The sequence below is a fragment of the Oryctolagus cuniculus genome, chromosome 8, assembly GCF_051225735.1.
Source record: "Oryctolagus cuniculus isolate XC-2025 breed Fujian yellow rabbit chromosome 8, ASM5122573v1, whole genome shotgun sequence".
Lineage (NCBI taxonomy): Eukaryota > Metazoa > Chordata > Mammalia > Lagomorpha > Leporidae > Oryctolagus > Oryctolagus cuniculus.
The window spans coordinates 124,114,127-124,131,951 of record NC_142874.1 but is presented as its reverse complement, the minus strand read 5'-3'; the positions used below and the strand labels follow the sequence as shown (position 1 = coordinate 124,131,951).

Below are 17,825 nucleotides of genomic sequence, written 5' to 3'. Positions count from 1 at the left end.
ATCCCATATGGGCACTGGTTCTAGTTCCGACTGCTCCTCTTCCTATCCAGCCCTTTGCTATAGCCTGGGAAAACAGTAAAAGACGGCCCAAGTCCTTGGGCCCCTGCACCCACATGGGAGACCTGGAATAAGCTCCTGGCTCCTGGTTTCGGATCGGCGCAGCTCCGGCTGTTTTGGCCATCTGGGGAGTGAACCAGCAGATGGAAGACCTCTCTCTGTCGCTCTGCCTCTCCTCTCTCTATGTAACTCTGACTTTCAAATAAATAAATAAATCTTTTTTAAAAAAGGAAAGGTATGGTAATACCACAGAAGGAGGTAAATCAGGAGCTGGCAGTTTTCAGTGAAGAGAGAGGAAGACCGCACTAGAAAAGGCATAAAAGTGAGCCTTCACTTCTTTTTGGCCTGCAGAGAAGTCAGTCAGAATCCAGTGCTTCTCAGTCCCCTTACAGATCCCTTCTTGCAGAGAGGTATGTTCTGAGGTTTTCCCTCCTCTGCAGTGTTTGCTTTGGAGAAAAGGCCTCTGTGGACCTCACTTTGGGTTTGTAGTTGCAGGTGCCTCTTGTTCTTTTTCACCCTGTTTGAACTTACATGAGTTAGCTCTCTTTTTCTTTTTTTTAATACTGTTGTTCAGAGACACAGGTGTTTCCTAGTTTCATCAAAGATATGGTATGAATTTCTGTTACTTGTTATTCTGGGACAATTTCTTAAAGGAAAAGTACACATTTTGAAATGAAATTTTCTTTTTGTACTAATTAATTTTTGTTAAGATTTTTGATAATCACTTCTGAGAATAGATGCTTTTAAAAAACGTCTGGGAATAGATGTGTTTAATTTTTCTGTTTCATGTTTAGTTATGCATTGAGGACATTAAATAGCCCACCTTTTACAAAAGCAAGTTCCTGTGACTATTTGAAAGCTACAGTTTTCTATCTATTCCTGTGTGTGCACAAGTTATATGTTGGTGTGTGGGTGTGTAGCTGTAACTAAAGCTGTAGCTAGACTCCTGCCTTCCTGCCTGCATGTGTGCCTCCTTCCATCCTTCCTTTCTTCCATGTATTCCACCCCTTCTTTATGGAGAAATCTAGACTTTTACCTGTTGTTGGACATAAGTAGATGTGGTTGTTGTCATGGCTGTACATATTTAGCAGCAGATGTAAGAGGGGCCTTGAAAAATGGAATTAAATAGTTAAATACAAGGGACTGGTGGTGCAGCAGGTTAAGCTACGGCTTGGGACACTCGTATTCCATATTGGAGTGCTGATCCAAGTCCTAGCTACTCCACTTCCAATCTAGCTTCTTGCTCATGGCATCTCGGGAGGCAGCAGATGATGGCTCAAGTACTTGGACCTCTGCCACCCACATGGGAGATTTAGACAGAGTTCTGGCTCCTGGTTTCAGCCTAGCTTAGCCCTAGCTGTTGTGAGCATTTGAGGAGTAAACCAGCAGATAGAGGATCTCTCTCTGTCTCTGTCTCTTTCTCTCTCTGTGTTACTAGGCCTTTCAGGTAGTTGAAAATTAATAAATAAACATTTGAAAAGAAAGATAAAAATAAAATATTAACTTAGGGGCCAGTGTTTGGCCTAGTGGTTAAGCCGCCAGTTGGGACACCTGCATCCTGAACACAGAGTGCCTGAGTTTGACTCCTGGCTTTGTTCCCAGTTTCAGCTTCCTGCTAACCCACACCTGAGGAGGCAGCAAATGATGCTTAAGTACTTGTGTCCCTGCCATCCATGTGGTAGATCTGGATTGAGTTCCAGGCTCCCAGCTTTGTCCTGGCCTACTTCTAACTATTGTGGGCATTTGAGGAGTGAGGCAGTAGATGGGAGCTTGCTCTCTCTCTTTTTGCCTTGAATTAAAATACATATATGTGTATGTGTGTGCCTGTATCTAAATCTATATCTATCCATCTATTTATGTGATTTTATTTCTCAGTATAAGACCCATCAAGTTCAAACACTTTTGTAAGTGATGACACCAGCTGTGTAGTGCATTGGTGAATGACTGATGTTGACACAGTATCTCTCACATGGTAGAAGCCCATTAAACAAAGGATGGGTTGCCAATTTTCTTTCTTTTTAAAAAAATTTTTATTTATTTATATGAGAGGTAGAATTACAGTCCAAGAGAAAGACAGAGAGAGAGGTCTTCCATCCACTCATTCCCCAAATGGCCACTGTGGCTGGAGCTGTGGTGATCCGCAGCTGGGAGCCAGGAGCTTCTTCTGGATTTCCCACGTGGGTGAAGGGGCCCAAGTGCTTGGGCCATCTTCCACTGCTTTCCCAGGCCATAGCAGAGAGTTGGATTGGAAGTGGACCAGCCGGGACTTGAACCGGCACCCATATGGGATGCCAACACCACAGGCGGAGGATTAACCTACTGTGCCACAGCGCCAGCACTGCCACTTTTCTTTGGAGTGTTTAACCCATCAGCCAAATGTCCTCAAATATTGAATCATCCTCCTTTTCATCACTTTAGAGCTTCTATTTCATTCTTGACTCTTAGTGCAAAGTGCAAAGTCTCAATTTGAGAATTGTGCTGCATAAGAAGAAATGTTTTCTAAGGAAGAAGAACAACTATAAGACTCAAAGATAGTCATCATAGATCTGGGAAGAAAGCCAGTTTCTCTACTGTAGCAGTGTGTGGTTCTACTACATGAGAGGGAAAACAATGGAGAATATAGGATCTGCTTAGTTTGGATTGTGAAAATTTGAAAGTCCACTAGCAAATTAAAAATGCATCTTTATTGAAGGAGCAGATTGTTTAAAATATCTGTATACATTTTAAATACATATATAATATAAAAAAGTATGTACACTATTCCAAGGATATAGCAGGAAACACCAGTCAGATGCAGTTTTTCCAGCATACATTTGCAGTCAGGTCACTTCTGACACCAGATGTTGGGGGCTTTCTCCCCATACACCAAGCAGGTAGGCAGTTCTGCCATAGACACCAGTTGGATATACTCCAATCCAGGTCAGCTCCGACCCTGTCTACTTAGAGATAGTGTCAGATCCAGCTGTTGAGGATTCAGTCCCCAAGACTCCCTGCTACCCTTTAGATTCCATTTGTAAGCCCCCGGTTGCTTTACCCCTGCCTTTTTCCTTCCCTCCTTCCCTCCTTCCCTCCTTCCCTCCTTCCCTCCTTCCCCCCTTCCTCCCTTCCTCCCTTCCTCCCTTCCTTCCTTCCTTCCTTTTCCTCCTTCACGATTTATTCATTTTATTTGAAAGGTAGAGTTACAGAGAGGCAGAGGCAGAGGCAGAGAGAGAAAAAGAGAGAGATTAAGAGAGAGAGAGAGAGAGAGAGAGAGAGATCTCTCCCAGATGGCTGCAATTGCCAGAGCTGTGCCGATCCAAAGCCAGGATCCAGGAGCTTCTTCTGGGTCTCCAATGCGGGTGCAGGGGCCCAAGGACTTGGGCCATCTTCCACTGCTTTCCCAGGCCATAGCAGAGAGCTGGATTAGAAGTGGTGCAGCTGGGACTTGAACCGGTGCTCATACAGGATGTCGGCACTGCAGGCAGCAGCTTTACCCACTACACCACAACACCAGCCCCTTACCTCTGCTTTTGACTGAGTATAAATCAGGATTCCTATACCATTGCCTCAGGTTTGATTAATTTACATGGGTGGCTTTCAGAACTCAGGGAAACCCTTAGATTTACTGGTTTGTTATAAAGGATATTTCAAAAGATACAGGTGAAGAGAGGCATAGGTATCAGGTAAGGGGGAAGAGATGTGCAGATTCTGTGCCTTCCAAGGCTTCCTAGGGCATGCTCCAGGTATCTCCAGTCAGCTATCTGGAAGCTTTTTGAACTCCATCCTTTTGAGTTTTTTGAATTTAATTGCAAAGATATGATTGATAGTAGAATGTGTAGAGAAACCCAGCATGGCCTAACTCAGCGTTCTTGGTCTCTGTGTGAAGCCTTCCTACCCCAAGGGTATGAGGCAGGGCCCCTCTAAATGAGGAGGGTTTTGTGACCTACAGTTGGACAAGGGTAGGTCAGAGAATTTCTCTGTGGCCAGTTCTAAGACAGAAAGGTGGGAGAAGATTCGAATTTCTATGACCTGCCTTGGGGAAGAGAGATTCTCATTTTTGTAGTCTGCCTTGAGAAGGGAGTTATGAGCCAGAAACTGGGGATGAAAACCAAAATATATACAAGTGTATCATAGTATCATAACCATCTAGAAGTATATAATGATATTCTGTGCATTTTTATCTCTCCAATACAGATATGAGTATCACTGGGCTGATGGAACAAACATAAAGAAGCCTATCAAGTGCTCTGCACCAAAGTATATTGATTATCTGATGACCTGGGTTCAGGACCAGTTGGATGATGAGACATTATTTCCATCAAAAATTGGTATAATTATTTTATGTAATTGGGATCCATTATTAATTATGTAATAATACACGTTTCTAGAATTGTTGTCCTTCCCACCCTATATACTTGGAAGAGTTCTGTGGTGTTGTATTGGTGTATGTATGTATATAGCTCCCAGGAAGAGACACAGTTGTTTAATCGAGAGTTAAAATCAACAAGCTATCCTGTGTGAATTGATTTTATTCTCCTTAATATGTTATTATATTATAAAACATATTATAAAATTATAAATATAAACAATACATTATAAATTATATATAAATATATAATTTCATATATAAAATTATATATATTATAAAAATATTTGTTAAGTTTTTGGTGATATTCTAGATTAAAATATCACTAAATTTATTTTCAATAATAAAGCAGGGATTTTTGTTTTTATTGTTATGTTTTACTTTGTTTTATAGTTATAAACACTGAGCTAACCTTTTCAGTAAAAATTTCTAGGTGGAGGCTTATTCCTGTTCTGGAAACCATACTAGGTACCATACCTGTCAAAATATTTCTAATCTTATGCATTAAAACTATCCTTTTTCATACCAAATTTATCATGAACATTGAGATCACTTCTCTGTAATTTTACACAATGAGAAAATGAGTGTATCTAGGATAATAGCAAAATCTGAGTTATGTTATAGAAAAAGAGAATGGGTGTTGAGTAGGCAACTAGTAATATCCAATACGATCATGTGTATTTTATATTTTGGGAAAAACTTACATGGATTGTATCCAGTTGTACATTGTACTTACGCTAAAGAGAGAGTTTTTTTAAAAAATATTTATTTATTTATTTGAAAGTCAGAGTTACAGAGAGAGAGGAGAGGCAGAGAGAAAGAGAGAGAGGTCTTCCATCTGATGGTTCACTCCCCAAATGGCCACAATGGCTGGAGCTGTGCCGATCTGAAGCCAGGAATCAGGAGTTTATTCCGGGTCTCCCAGGTGGGTGCAGGGGCCCAAGGACTTGGACCATCTTCTGCTTTCCCAGGCCATAGCAGAGAGCTGGATCAGAAGTGGAGTAGCTGGGACTCGAACTGGTGCCCATATGGGATGCTGGCACTTCAGGCCAAGATGTTAATTAGCTGTACCACAGCGCCAGCCCCAAGATTTTGGTTTTATTTTGATATCATAACTTGTCAAAAGCAGGAAATTACTAGTAATTAAATACTATATAGGTCTAAGTCAGGTTTCCCCAATAATAACTTTTCTGTTCTCCATCTCTGCATATTTGATTTTTTTCTCTTTTTAAGATTCCAAATATAAATGAGAACATGCAGTATTTTTCATTTTGTTTCTGGCTTACATTTTTACAAAGTCCATGCAGTGGCAAATAGCGGGATCTCCTTTTTAAAGCCTGAATAGTATTTCCGTGTGTTTTGGCTTCTTTGTTTCTTTTTTTTCTTTTTTTTAGATTTCACTTTATTTATTTGAAAGAGTTACAGAGAGAAGTACACACACATACACAGAGAGAGAGAGGAGATAGAGAGGGAGAGAGAGAGAGAGGGAGAGGTGTTCATTCAATGGTTCACTTCCCAAATGGCTACAAAGGCTGGAGCTGAGCTGATCTGAAGCCAGTAGCCAGCAGCTTCTTCTGGGTCTCCTACATGGGTTCAGGGCCCCAAGGACTTGGGCCATCCTCTGCTGCTCTCCTAGGTGCATTAGTAGAAAGCTGGATCAGAAGTGGAGCAGCTGGGACTAGAACTGGCACTCATATCAGATGCTGGCACTTCAGGCTGGGACTTTAACCTGCTGTGCCATAGCACAGGCCCCATCTTAGTTTCTTTATTCATTCATTGGTTGATGGACACCTAGGTTGTTCCCATTTTTTTTTTTTTAACCCGGAAACATTATAGTATACAAACTTAATACATTTCATAAATAGAAATTTAGAAACATAGTGATTCTTCCCACCCTACCTGTCCTCCTACCCCCACTCCTACCCTTCTTCCTCCCTCCCATATCTTGGCTATTATGAATAATACTGCAAAAAACATAGGAGTGGTGATTTCATTTCCTTTGGGTATACATGCAGAAGTGGGACTGATGAGTAATATGGTGATTCTATTTTTACTGTCTTTAGGAACACCATACTATTTCCATTAATGGCTGCAACAATCTACTTTCCTACCAGCAGTGTACGAGGATTTCCTTTTCTCCACAGGGATGCTGCATTTGTTTAAAGATGTAAAAGTGCTCCAATGCACAAAAACAGTGAGCCTAATTGAGCAGAGATTGAAGCTAATTTCAGGACACATGTAGACCTGAAGTAGTAAGGAAATCATTTTAAACAGGGTTAATGCATGATTTTTATTTATCACATATTTGTACTGGGACTTGATGTTAGAGATTTGAGTGTGCGTTTTGTTAGCTCCACTACCATCCCCGGAGTTTTTTGTTTCATTTTAGTAAAGTAATGATATGTTAGAAGCATAATGGGCCCTAATGAAGACTAGTTCTTACTCCTTAGAAGCTTTGAAGCTCATTTTCATGGAATATTGAGGACTTCTGAAATGTAAAATGGGTATGCGAACTTCATAAATACTACTTTTTTTGTGCTTCGTCTTAGTAATTTATTTTTCACTTTGCTTACAAACTCATACTGCCTTTTTCTCATTTCTTGTTAATAGAATGGGGGTTGTTTATCTCTTTACTAGGTGTCCCATTTCCGAAGAATTTCATGTCTGTGGCGAAAACTATCCTCAAACGCCTCTTCAGGGTTTATGCTCACATTTATCATCAGCACTTTGACCCTGTGATCCAGCTGCAGGAGGAAGCTCATCTCAATACATCTTTCAAGCACTTTATTTTTTTTGTTCAGGTAGGTTGGATTAGGAGGGTTTTGGTGCCTAGTGTAAGCATTTATCTTCTGACTTACACGGTGAACACTACTTCCACAGTGTATAATTTGCCACATCTCTATAATCTGCATCCTGTTCCAAACTTTCCATTATGGTAAGCACTGGCCTTTTGTTTCTGAATTTCATTAGCCTCCAAGTTGATGACAGTAAGTCTAAAATAGATCCAAGAGAAGTTGCCTTATATTTGCTTTAGTGAACAGGCCATAATGGAGGGGCTCAGTAAGGAACCTTTAACAGTTGGGCAGATTATTTATTGAATGCATGACATATATATTACTTGGTTTTTTAATCATTTCATCATTCCTCACACTCCCTTTAACCTTCTTCTCCTTTCAAGCCTTGCTGTTTATTAGTGGCTCCTGAACAAGGAAATGGGCTTTGGATGTCATATCTTTTGTCTCCTTATTTATTTTATATCTTTGAGTGACAAAGAGAGCTCCCATCTGCTACTTCATTCCCCAAATGCCTGCGAAAGCTGGGGCTGGGCTAGGTTGAAGCTAGGAACTGGAAACTCAAATCTAGGTTTGCCACATGGGTATTGTGAACCCAGCTACTTGAGCCATCAGAGCTGCCTCTTAGGGTATGCAGGAAACTTGAATTAGGAAAGGAACTGCAACTCAAACCTAAGCACTCTGATATGCAATGTGATGGTTCCAGCTAGCAAATTAACCACCAAATGCTTGCCCATGTCCTTTTAAAAATCATATTCTAGGCCAGCGCCACAGCTCACTTGGCTAATCCTCCGCCTGTGGTGCCAACACCCTGGGTTCTAGTCCTGGTTGGGGCGCCGGATTCTGTCCCGGTTGCTTATCTTCCAGGCCAGCTCTCTGCTGTGGCTTGGGAAGGCACTGAAGGATGGCCCAAGTGTTTGGGCCCTGCACTCGCATGGGAGACCAGGAGGAAGTACCTGGCTCCTGGCTTCAGATCAGCCCAGCGCGCCGGCCACAGTGGCTATTTGTGGGGTGAAGGGAAGGAAAGGAAGACCTTTCTCTCTGTCTGTCTCTTTCTCTCTCACTGTTTAACTCTGCCTATCAAAAAAAAAATAATATTCTAAATATGTCTGAGGGAGAAATATATTAGAAATATATTGCAAAGGGTATTTTTTGTTCCAGAGATCTATTAGTGCTTGATCTGACTTCCTAGTTGACCTCCCCTATATTTAGTCTGCAATGAGCTGACATTAGAAATACAGACTAGGGGGGGCCGGCGCCACAGCTCTATAGGCTAATCCTCTGCCTGCGGCGCCAGCACACTGGGTCTAGTCCCGGTCGGGGCGCTGGATTCTGTCCCGGTTGCCCCTCTTCCAGACCAGCTCTCTGCTGTGGCCCAAGTGCTTGGGACCTGCACCCACATGGGAGACCAGGAAAAGCACCTGGCTCCTGGCTTCCAATCAGCGTGGTGCGCCGGCCGCAGTGCGCCGGCCCGCGGCGGCCATTGGAGGGTGAACCAGCGGCAAAGGAAGACCTTTCTCTCTGTCTGTCTCTCTCTCACTGTCCACTCTGCCTGTCAAAAAAAGAAAAGAAAAGAAAAGAAAAGAAATGAAAAGAAAAGAAAAGAAAAAATATAGACTAGGGGCCATGAGTCTTCTCTCACTCTGTCATAATTAGAGAAGTAACAGGCAAAGGTGGAAAAGAGGTAGAAGTGGACAAGATTTATTTACTTTTTTCCTAGTGGTTAAGAGAGGGAGATGGTGGTCTGGAGAAGCCCAAGGCCTGATTTCATGTTGTTTTTCTAACATTCAAGTGTGTCTGTAAATACTTGTTCACTTCTCTTCTTCACTAAAGAAAAAATATGTCCATTTTCCCTCTATACACACTCTCAGTCTGAAGGCATACATATATTTTAAGTTTCAGTCTTGCCTATATAAATGCATTTGAGGAGGTTGTAACTTGCCAGAACTGTTTCTGTAAACACTTAATATGATATCTCATTTGCAGACCAAGAGAAACAAACAGAACTTTGTAAAGTTTGTAGCTGTGCTTTGGTTTAGGCAGAACATGATTGCTAAAGTTCAGGATTCTGGGCCAGCGCTGCAGCTTGCTTGGCTAATCCTCCGCCTGCGGTGCCAGTACCCCGGGTTCTAGTCCTGGTTGGGGCACCGAATTCTGTTTTGGTTGCCCCTTTTCCAGTCCAGCTCTCTGCTGTGGCCCAGGAAGGCAGTGGAGGATGGCCCAAGTGCTTGGGCCCTGCACCCGCATGGGAGACCAGGAGGAAGTACCTGGCTCCTGGCTTTGGATCGGCACAGTGGCACACCGGTCATAGTGGCCATTTGGAGGGTGAACCAATGGAAGGAAGACCTTTCTCTCTGTCTCTCTCTCTCTCTCTCACTGTCTAACTCTGCCTGTCAAAAACAAACAAACGAAAGTTCAGGATTCTGTGGTTCGGAAGAGTATTTTCTCCCTCAAAAAGCTTGGTTTTACTTTGTAATCTTAAAGTACACTGTGTTTTCCAGCTGCTAGCTATTAGTAGGGGATTGACACAGAACATTTATCAAATCTTATCTAATTTACCTCTGGGGACACTGGGTTTCTTAAATGTAGTTCTATAAGTTATATAGGATCACCCTTAGATTGAGTACAATGAACATCTGCCCCAGATCCCACAATTTTAGACTGTTATTCTGTCTCTGCTTTGGCTGCACTCCCCACCATGACCTTAAGGGATCCATGCAGCTAGTAACATACCTACCCATTCTTCTGGTTTATGCTTGGGCATTTGAGATCTCAGAATTCTCTGCCCACATGTTCCCAGCTGCATTTTCAGCATCTCCATGAATCTTTTCTGTGCATCCATTCCTTTGAGGACATACCTGAGGATAGCCAAAAGGGTGCTTGCTGTTCATGAGGGCATGTGAACATTTCCCATGTGTGTCAGCAAGTGTGCCTACACTCATGTGCACGCAGCCCTTTGAGGTGCAGGGAGGCTAGAACAGCAGGGGGTTTCTGGAGGGTTGGGACCTGGGTCACTAGTGCCATACCAGTGCACTATATGACTAGTGTCCTTCCCTTCAGTGAATGGGGCTGGTGTTTGCTTATCATTTTAAAATGATACAGTGCCTTCTTTACTTATTATAGACCCAACTTGAAGCATTCTGACTTCTGATTTTTCCCCTGTGAGGGGAAATCTTTTTCTTTGCAGTAATGTCAAACAATGAAAATGCTGTCTTTATAGTGAATTATTACTTATGGTAATAAGTCTAGAAACCTTGTTTATAGAATAAATACTAATTTTTCTCTCATTTTATTCTTGAGAAATAACCTTTTCTGACTTCTAGTTTTAATTTTGTCATTTATGGCAAATCTTTCAGTTAGAACTCTATGTCCTTTCAGTTAGTCACTAGTCATAGATACATAGATACATAGAGAGTGTCATAACTTTATAAGTGCAGAATCCTTAGGAGTCTTCAGAATTATAAATATGAATCTGCTTTCCTGGTCACTGTGAAGTTATATTTGTAAAGGTAGGAGAATAGAATATGGTTAATTTCATAACATATTAGCTTAATGTAAAATTTTAATAATTTAGTCATGTGCTATGTATCTGTGTTCTTGGCCCAGACACCACCAATCTTAGAAGTAAGCCTGCAATTGAATACCTCCTAGTGCTTCTTCCCGTTAATTATTGTATGTAGCACCTGACAGATGCTAACAAAGGAAGTTAAATTGAGAACTGAAAAGGCCTCATCATAACAGAATATTGAAAGTATAGCAGCTTCCATTTATTAGCCTTATAATTTATAGTTGAGGGAAAATCTGTTCCAAAGTGAATTTTCGAATGATAGGGAGTGGAGCTTCTAAAGAAGCCTAAGTTAAATCCAGGCTTTTTCATTTGTTCTTTACAGGATTTTATGATTTGTAGACTCTACCTTATTCATGTTATTTTCAGGTCACATCTTAGGCTGGCCTGCAGATACACAGGTTTACAACCAGGGTTTTACTATCATATATGCTTAAATTTGCCTGTGATGCTAGAGTTTTTGATCCCTAATTGGTTGACTATATACATATTTAAGTGGTATACTGGTTATTCCTTTCACCAGGAAGCAGAAACTCCCAATTATTGAGTGTTAGTTTTTCCCAGGGTTTACATAGATTTTTTAATATTCATTATCACATTTAGTCTCCCGATAGTTTTATGAGGTCAGGGTATTTTTCATAATATTACAGATGTTATAAAAACATCAAGGGGCCTGCACCCCATGAGAGACCAGGAAAAGCACCTGGCTCCTGGCTCCTGCCATCGGATCAGCGCGGTGCGCCGGCCACAGCGCCCCGGCCACGGCGGCCATTGGAGGGTGAACCAACGGCAAAAGGAAGACCTTTCTCTCTGTCTGTCTCTCTCACTGTCCACTCTGCCTGTCAAAAAAAACCAAACAGACAAACAAACAAAAAACATCAAGGGGCTGGCGCTGGGGTGCAGCAGGTTAAAGCCCCAGCCTGCAGCACCAGCATCTGATATGGGCACCGATTCTAGTCCCGGCTGTTCCACTTCTGATCCAGCTCCCTGCTAATGTGCCTGGGAGGACAGCCAAGTCCTTGGGCCCCTGAACCCATGTGAGAGACCCAGAAGAAGTGCCTGGCTACTGGCTTCCAATTGGCTTAGCTCCAGCCATTGCAGCCATTTGGGGAGTAAACCAGCAGATGGAAGATCTCTCTCTCTCTCTCTAACTCCCTGTAACTTTGTCGTTCAAATATAAATAAAATAAAATTTTGAAAAGAAAACATCAAGATTGGTTAAGTGATTTGTCTAAGACACAGAACTAGTGAATAGAAAAAAAAATCAAATCTACTTCTTTTACTTCAAAAGCTAATTTCCAACAAATGATAATGGTACTTTGCTTTGGAATGAAGTGCAAATGTTTTACTATTTTTGCTGCTTTTTTTTTTTTAAATCATGCATAGGAATTCAACCTTATTGACAGAAGAGAACTTGCACCACTCCAAGAACTGATTGAAAAACTCACCTCAAAGGATAGATAAAAGGATGCAAAGCTATGCAGATTGTTCCTCAAATGAAGATGTGTGGAGTATATTTGGATCTTGGTTATGTTTTGTTTTTATCTTTGTTGTTTCCGTCTTAGGTTTGGGTGGCTTTGCATTCCTGGTTCTTTATTCTGAATATATGAAACCATATTCTATTGCTAGAGGATGCCAAGAGCCACTCTCTATACTTCTGATGGGGGTAAATTTTGTCTTAGTTGTATAGTTTTTTTTTTTTAAACTTAGTTTTGATTATTTGGGAAATATGTTATAATACTGTGTGCTGAAAGAAAAAGCTTATTGATTGAACTGCTGGTAGATGGGGTTCTGTCTTATGTAAATTGTGGCCCATTTTTGAAGTCCCCAAAAGACTTGTTTTTAAGTGCCTTGTCAGGCTCACTTCTGAGGTGCAAAGCACAGACATAGAACTGAACAGGGCTTGAAACAATATAAGATTACTACCCAGGGCACTTTCTGTGCATGCTGTAAAATATTCATGATAAAAGCCATAGTTTATGTAAATTGGTGATCTCCAGCTTTTACTACATTGAAGAAACATAATTTGTAAAGGTGTGCATGTAGAACATAAAAAATTAATATTTCTTAATTATTTTTTATATTGACAGTAATAGAGTCTGTTCAACAAATATTTAAAGTTCTGCAAGCAGGTCTTTTTCCATCTGTTGATATCTGTGATATTGAAACTTGAGGATGTTGAAATGTAATATCTATTGCATTTTGGCTTCTTTCTACTGCACTGTAGGTGTAAAAATTCAGGTTATAAGTAAGATTGCCATCTTCAGAGGTGATGCTGAACTGTGAGGTTTCTTAGCAATTGCCAAATGAGCCATAAGTCTGCAGAATCTCCTTCTACTCTGAATAGGAGGGGATGGGGTGTGTATGTGTTTAGGGGGTGGTTAGTTTTCTAGGGAGTTAGGGATGGGATTAAGTATGGGGAGTCAAGTTCTGTAAGTCCTGGCTTAAGCCCTTGAAAAAAAAGAATGGTGTGAAGATTTTTAAAAAGTATGTATAAACCGTCTTAGAGACTTCCTGTTAGGAATCAACTTCCATGAGAAGTTACAAATAAATTACTAATTTTAAGTACAGACATTAAGCTTATAATTTAAAGATGGGGTAAATTGATGACTTTTTAGCATTTCCATTCAGTGAATGGAGCTGGTGTTTGCTTATCATTTTAAAATGATACAGTACCTTTTTTGCTTATTATAGGCCCAGTTTGAAGCATTCTGACTTCTGATTTTTCCACTGTGAGAGGAAATCTTTTTCTTTGCAGTGATATCAAACAATGAAAATGCTGTATCTTTATAGTGAATTATTACCATAAATAACAAATCTAGAAACCTCATTTTTAGAATAAATACTAATTTTTCTCTCATTTTATTCTTGAGAAATAGCCTTTTCTGACATCTAGTTTTAATTTTGTCATTTATAGCAAACTTCCTCCCTTCAGTTAGAAATATATGTCCTTCTTTCAGTTAGAAACATTGCCTTTTTTCCTTGTAGAATAGAAATGCTTGCTCTGCAATCATAGATACAAATACTTAGTAGAAAAAATATAAAATGAGATCAGTTTTTTTTATCATTAACAGATCAGTGATAAAATTTAATGCCATTAAAGTTATGGTCACTAGGAACTGCCTTTTACTCCATTTCATTTGTAGCAACTGCTTGCCAAATAGCAACAGTAGAAATAACAAGAGAGCCTGGCAGAAGCGAATATTTTGGATATTTACTGATAATTCTTTTTCATAAACTGCAGGGAGAGCTAGCTGATATCCTTAAATCTTTTAGTATCCAGATAGACAATATCAACAACTGTGGATTGATTCAGAAATGAAATTTAGTGTCAAGTGGTTTTGAGTACCATCTATTTAGGAACATGAAACAATATGATTACTCAAATAATCTTCCAAATGCATTGACTTCATACAGACCTAGTAAACTAGGAATTGCAAAAGCCAAGTCAAAAATTGTTCTTGCTCTTTTTAGCCTTATTCGTTAGTACACTGTAAAAATAGGAAAATGTTTCTTTTAAATTGTTCAATAGTAGGATATACTTTCCCAGTATGTGTAGATAGGAGTTAGTTTTCACTGTGCCAGAATCTCAGGTGCCTGCTTCTGGTTATTTAATCAGAGTTCTTGGGAATGAGGAGGTATGTATGTGTATATATGGTAACAAAGTATAGAAGTTCTCCTAGGGAGAGGCCTGGCATTGTCAGTGGTGTTACATGGCTAGCAATAAGGAAACACAAAGCATATGAGAATGAACTTTTAATAGGAAGCTATTTTAGTTTGGTTCCTGTGAAAGTAAGATGCCCTTTATAAAATAAGAATTAAAGCTTGTTTTTTCAGCGGAGCATGCTTTTAAATGTTGATTGGATTCTCTTCAGATCTTTTAATTTAATTTGTAAATAACCCAGATATTTTCCTTTCTACTCTTTATACATAAGATATAAAACTTTCTTTGATAAAAGCATCCTGTAAAATATACAGTAGTAAATTAACATAGTATTACTGTCACTCATGATGCTTGGTTAAGTTAACATGAAACAAGTTTTAGTAATTATTTTAAATGATGGAGTAGCAGTATTGAAGAGACATGAGTAACACAGTGGAAATCTTTTTAGTTAGCAGTAGACGGTGCTACTAGCTTTCATTTACTGACTTGATTATTCCATTCCTATAAAAATCATAGCATTAGATTACATTAAAAGAGTAAGCATGTGTTAGTTAGCTGGTGGCTTTGGAGGTCAATTTGTCTTAATTACTATCTCATTCTGCCTTTCCTGTTAGTCATCTGTAGTTTCTAAAAGGTCAGCATAAAATGTATTAGGTAGGCCCTACGGAAGATAGGTTTAATGTATAATGTCTCTCAGACTGAGTTTCTCTCTGGCTTCTCAGAATAGGTGAAGCACTACAATCTCTTGTTAGGCAGTAGAGATGATGTGGATATTTATATTTTACAAATATAGTCACCAGATTCCATTTTATTAGCATTTTCCCTGCTTATGAGAAAATAGAAAAATGACAGATTTCTTTTACACCTTTATACCCTTTCTGAGAGAAGTTTTGATAATCAATAAAATGGTAGAATATGTGAGTTACAAATACTAAGTTGTAGAATTTTCTTTTAAAATGAATATGTCGTATCTCAACATACACATGAGAGTTGATCTTCGGAGTGGTTCCTGTGGGAGCGCTACTTATCCCAGCTGTGCTAGGAAAGTATGCTGATAGCTTTGTGATGAGTTAAAAATAATCAGTGGTTGATCACAGAAGTGCAATGTTTTTGGAACTTTGTTTTAGACATGTCATGCAAATCAGTTTGTGACTATGCAAGGAAATCAGTTTCATCATTTTGGTTGTACCAAAAGCTTCTTGGTGGCTCAGTAGTGACCTATCTTAATCCCCAAGCTAACTATAATTTGGCTCTGCTCTGAGAACTGCACCATTAGGGACATTGAAAAAAATGTGCCATAGTCTCTGAATCTGCAGAAAACAATATGTTAAGTATTGATCACATAATTGAATAAAGCAATAGTTTTCTGACATCACTGTTTTGAAGTGGACAATATCATTTACAAGTGTAGGTTTTACTTTAAAAAAAAATTCAATCTAATTACAATTAAATAATTTTTAAAAACCACTGTTTTTCTCCAGAACTTGTTTTCTGTGTTTTATTACTTATCCTGAAAACTTTTGAATTTTATATTGATTACTACAGAATAGTAGTTCTGATTGTCTAATGTGGAAAATGGATCCAATATTTAAGATAGAAGTAAGTTAAGGAAATAAAAGATTTCACTTCCAGGATTTTTTTTAAAGCATGTTTTATTTGAGTAAACAATTTTACTTTATTAAAGACTGTAATGCAAAGAAATCGGAATGTTTTATATGTTATGCTGAGTTTTAAGCTTACATATCACAAAATGTTTAAAATTGTATAGTCATTTTATGTATCATTTATAACTTTAAGTTTCTGAATGTCCTTTGAAAAGATGTGGGACCAGAAGTATATTTGTAATTTGGAAATGTGACTTTGTACTATGAAAACTTATGTCTTTTTGAAACTTATCTGGTATAATAAAGACTATATCAATTCTTAGAAACACAGATCTATACTTTAAGGACCACTCCCAAAATAATTTAAATGCCAAGAATTTTGTCCTGATGTTAAGATTTAGCATAGGAATCACTTGTTCAGCTATCAACTTAGTTGTGTATGAGATAATAAATGTTTAGAGGTAAAGCTATTTCAAGATATGCTGGAAAATTTTAATTTGAAGATGTAACAATTCTGACTGTAGATGATTTGAATTTTATGAATTTCCTAATAAGCTAATCACAGAATAATTTATTATAAAACTGCGCTGTATGTCTGCCACTTGTAGTTGAACTAATTTACATTTGACAAAACAGGTTAAAATACTGGGTACTCTCAGTTTTGCAAATGTAATGTACATTTTTTTCTGCACATAGTATAATACAATAGATAACTTTGTACTACAGTTCTAAAGATAGTAAAATCACTGGCCTTTTGTAGCTCTTTTCTTGACTCCTTATCCTCCATGTCACAAACACAAGGTATGCAGGTACATACACACAGACACATTTCAAGCAAAGCAGGTTGATTCCTCTAAGTTTTCTTTGTTAGTGATTCAAAAGTACTTAGTGTCAATACACAGGTTTCAGTTGATAGCTTTTTTTAAGTTATGTCACTGAAGCTGAGATTATTCGTGATATAAAGTAAAACTTTATTAATATTTAATTTTATTTCATATATTATTAATATTAAATTCTTACAGGTAGATGTTTCTTACAATTTTGCACAGTTTTCATTTTTGTTTCAGAAACACTTAATTGTGCAGATTGTAAAAATAAATGAGTGCATTTTCATTTTAACAACATTTTTCTCCTTAAATTGTTCTGCAGAAATGACTATTTTTAGGGAAAATAGTTTTTTACAGCCACTAAATTGTATTTGTTATTTTTGTACATGTTTAAGCAGGGTGGTGAGGGCACTAATCTTGTAGGGAACACTTTGTTCTATTTGAACTTTTCCTACATATTTAAATTATTACTTTAAATTACCAATAGGAACAGTGTCAAGAAATCTAGACTGAGAGAATACAGTACACAAGAGAATACTTAAAGTGTGAAGACAAAAGAAGAGGAATACTGCCAATGCCAGGGGATGGAAGCATAAAGGCAGCATTCACACTGTGCTAGTGTTTAAGAGACTGCATCGATACAGGGATCACACTCTAGTGGAGAGGGACAGTTTGTCTCTATAGTTAAGTAGCTGGAAGGGGAAAAATGGTCTAAAATATGGAATATGGGCGCTATATTGTAAACTGTGCCAAGATTATGCAGGTTGTAGTTGCTAATGATCAGAATTTGCTTCATCATTTTTGTTTTAAAGGGCATACCGAATGTCAGAAAATTTGTAATATGTTTTATTTGAAAGATGTAAATAATGTATACAGACTTGTATGTGATGGGATATTTAAATTATAAGTTTTTTTAAGGAAGAAATTGAATGTTTATAAAAAAATTAATAAATCATTATGTTTGGCCATGAA

At 38.6% G+C, this 17,825-nt stretch overlaps 1 protein-coding gene across 5 annotated transcripts in view; it reads left to right on the top strand.

The window, feature by feature from the left end:
- Window positions 1-17,825, top strand: part of MOB1B (MOB kinase activator 1B) — a 73,121-nt gene extending 55,296 nt beyond the window's left edge. For 4 of the 5 annotated variants that reach the window (XM_008267766.5, XM_089302668.1, XM_089302666.1 and 1 more), the window contains exons 4-6: window positions 4,231-4,364; window positions 7,040-7,203; window positions 12,145-17,825. In XM_008267766.5, the coding sequence (XP_008265988.1) occupies window positions 4,231-4,364; window positions 7,040-7,203; window positions 12,145-12,222 (376 nt within the window). In that variant the 3' untranslated portion in view covers window positions 12,223-17,825. The remainder of the gene's footprint in view (window positions 1-4,230; window positions 4,365-7,039; window positions 7,204-12,144) is intronic. The other variant, XM_070048045.2, reaches the window with a different exon arrangement.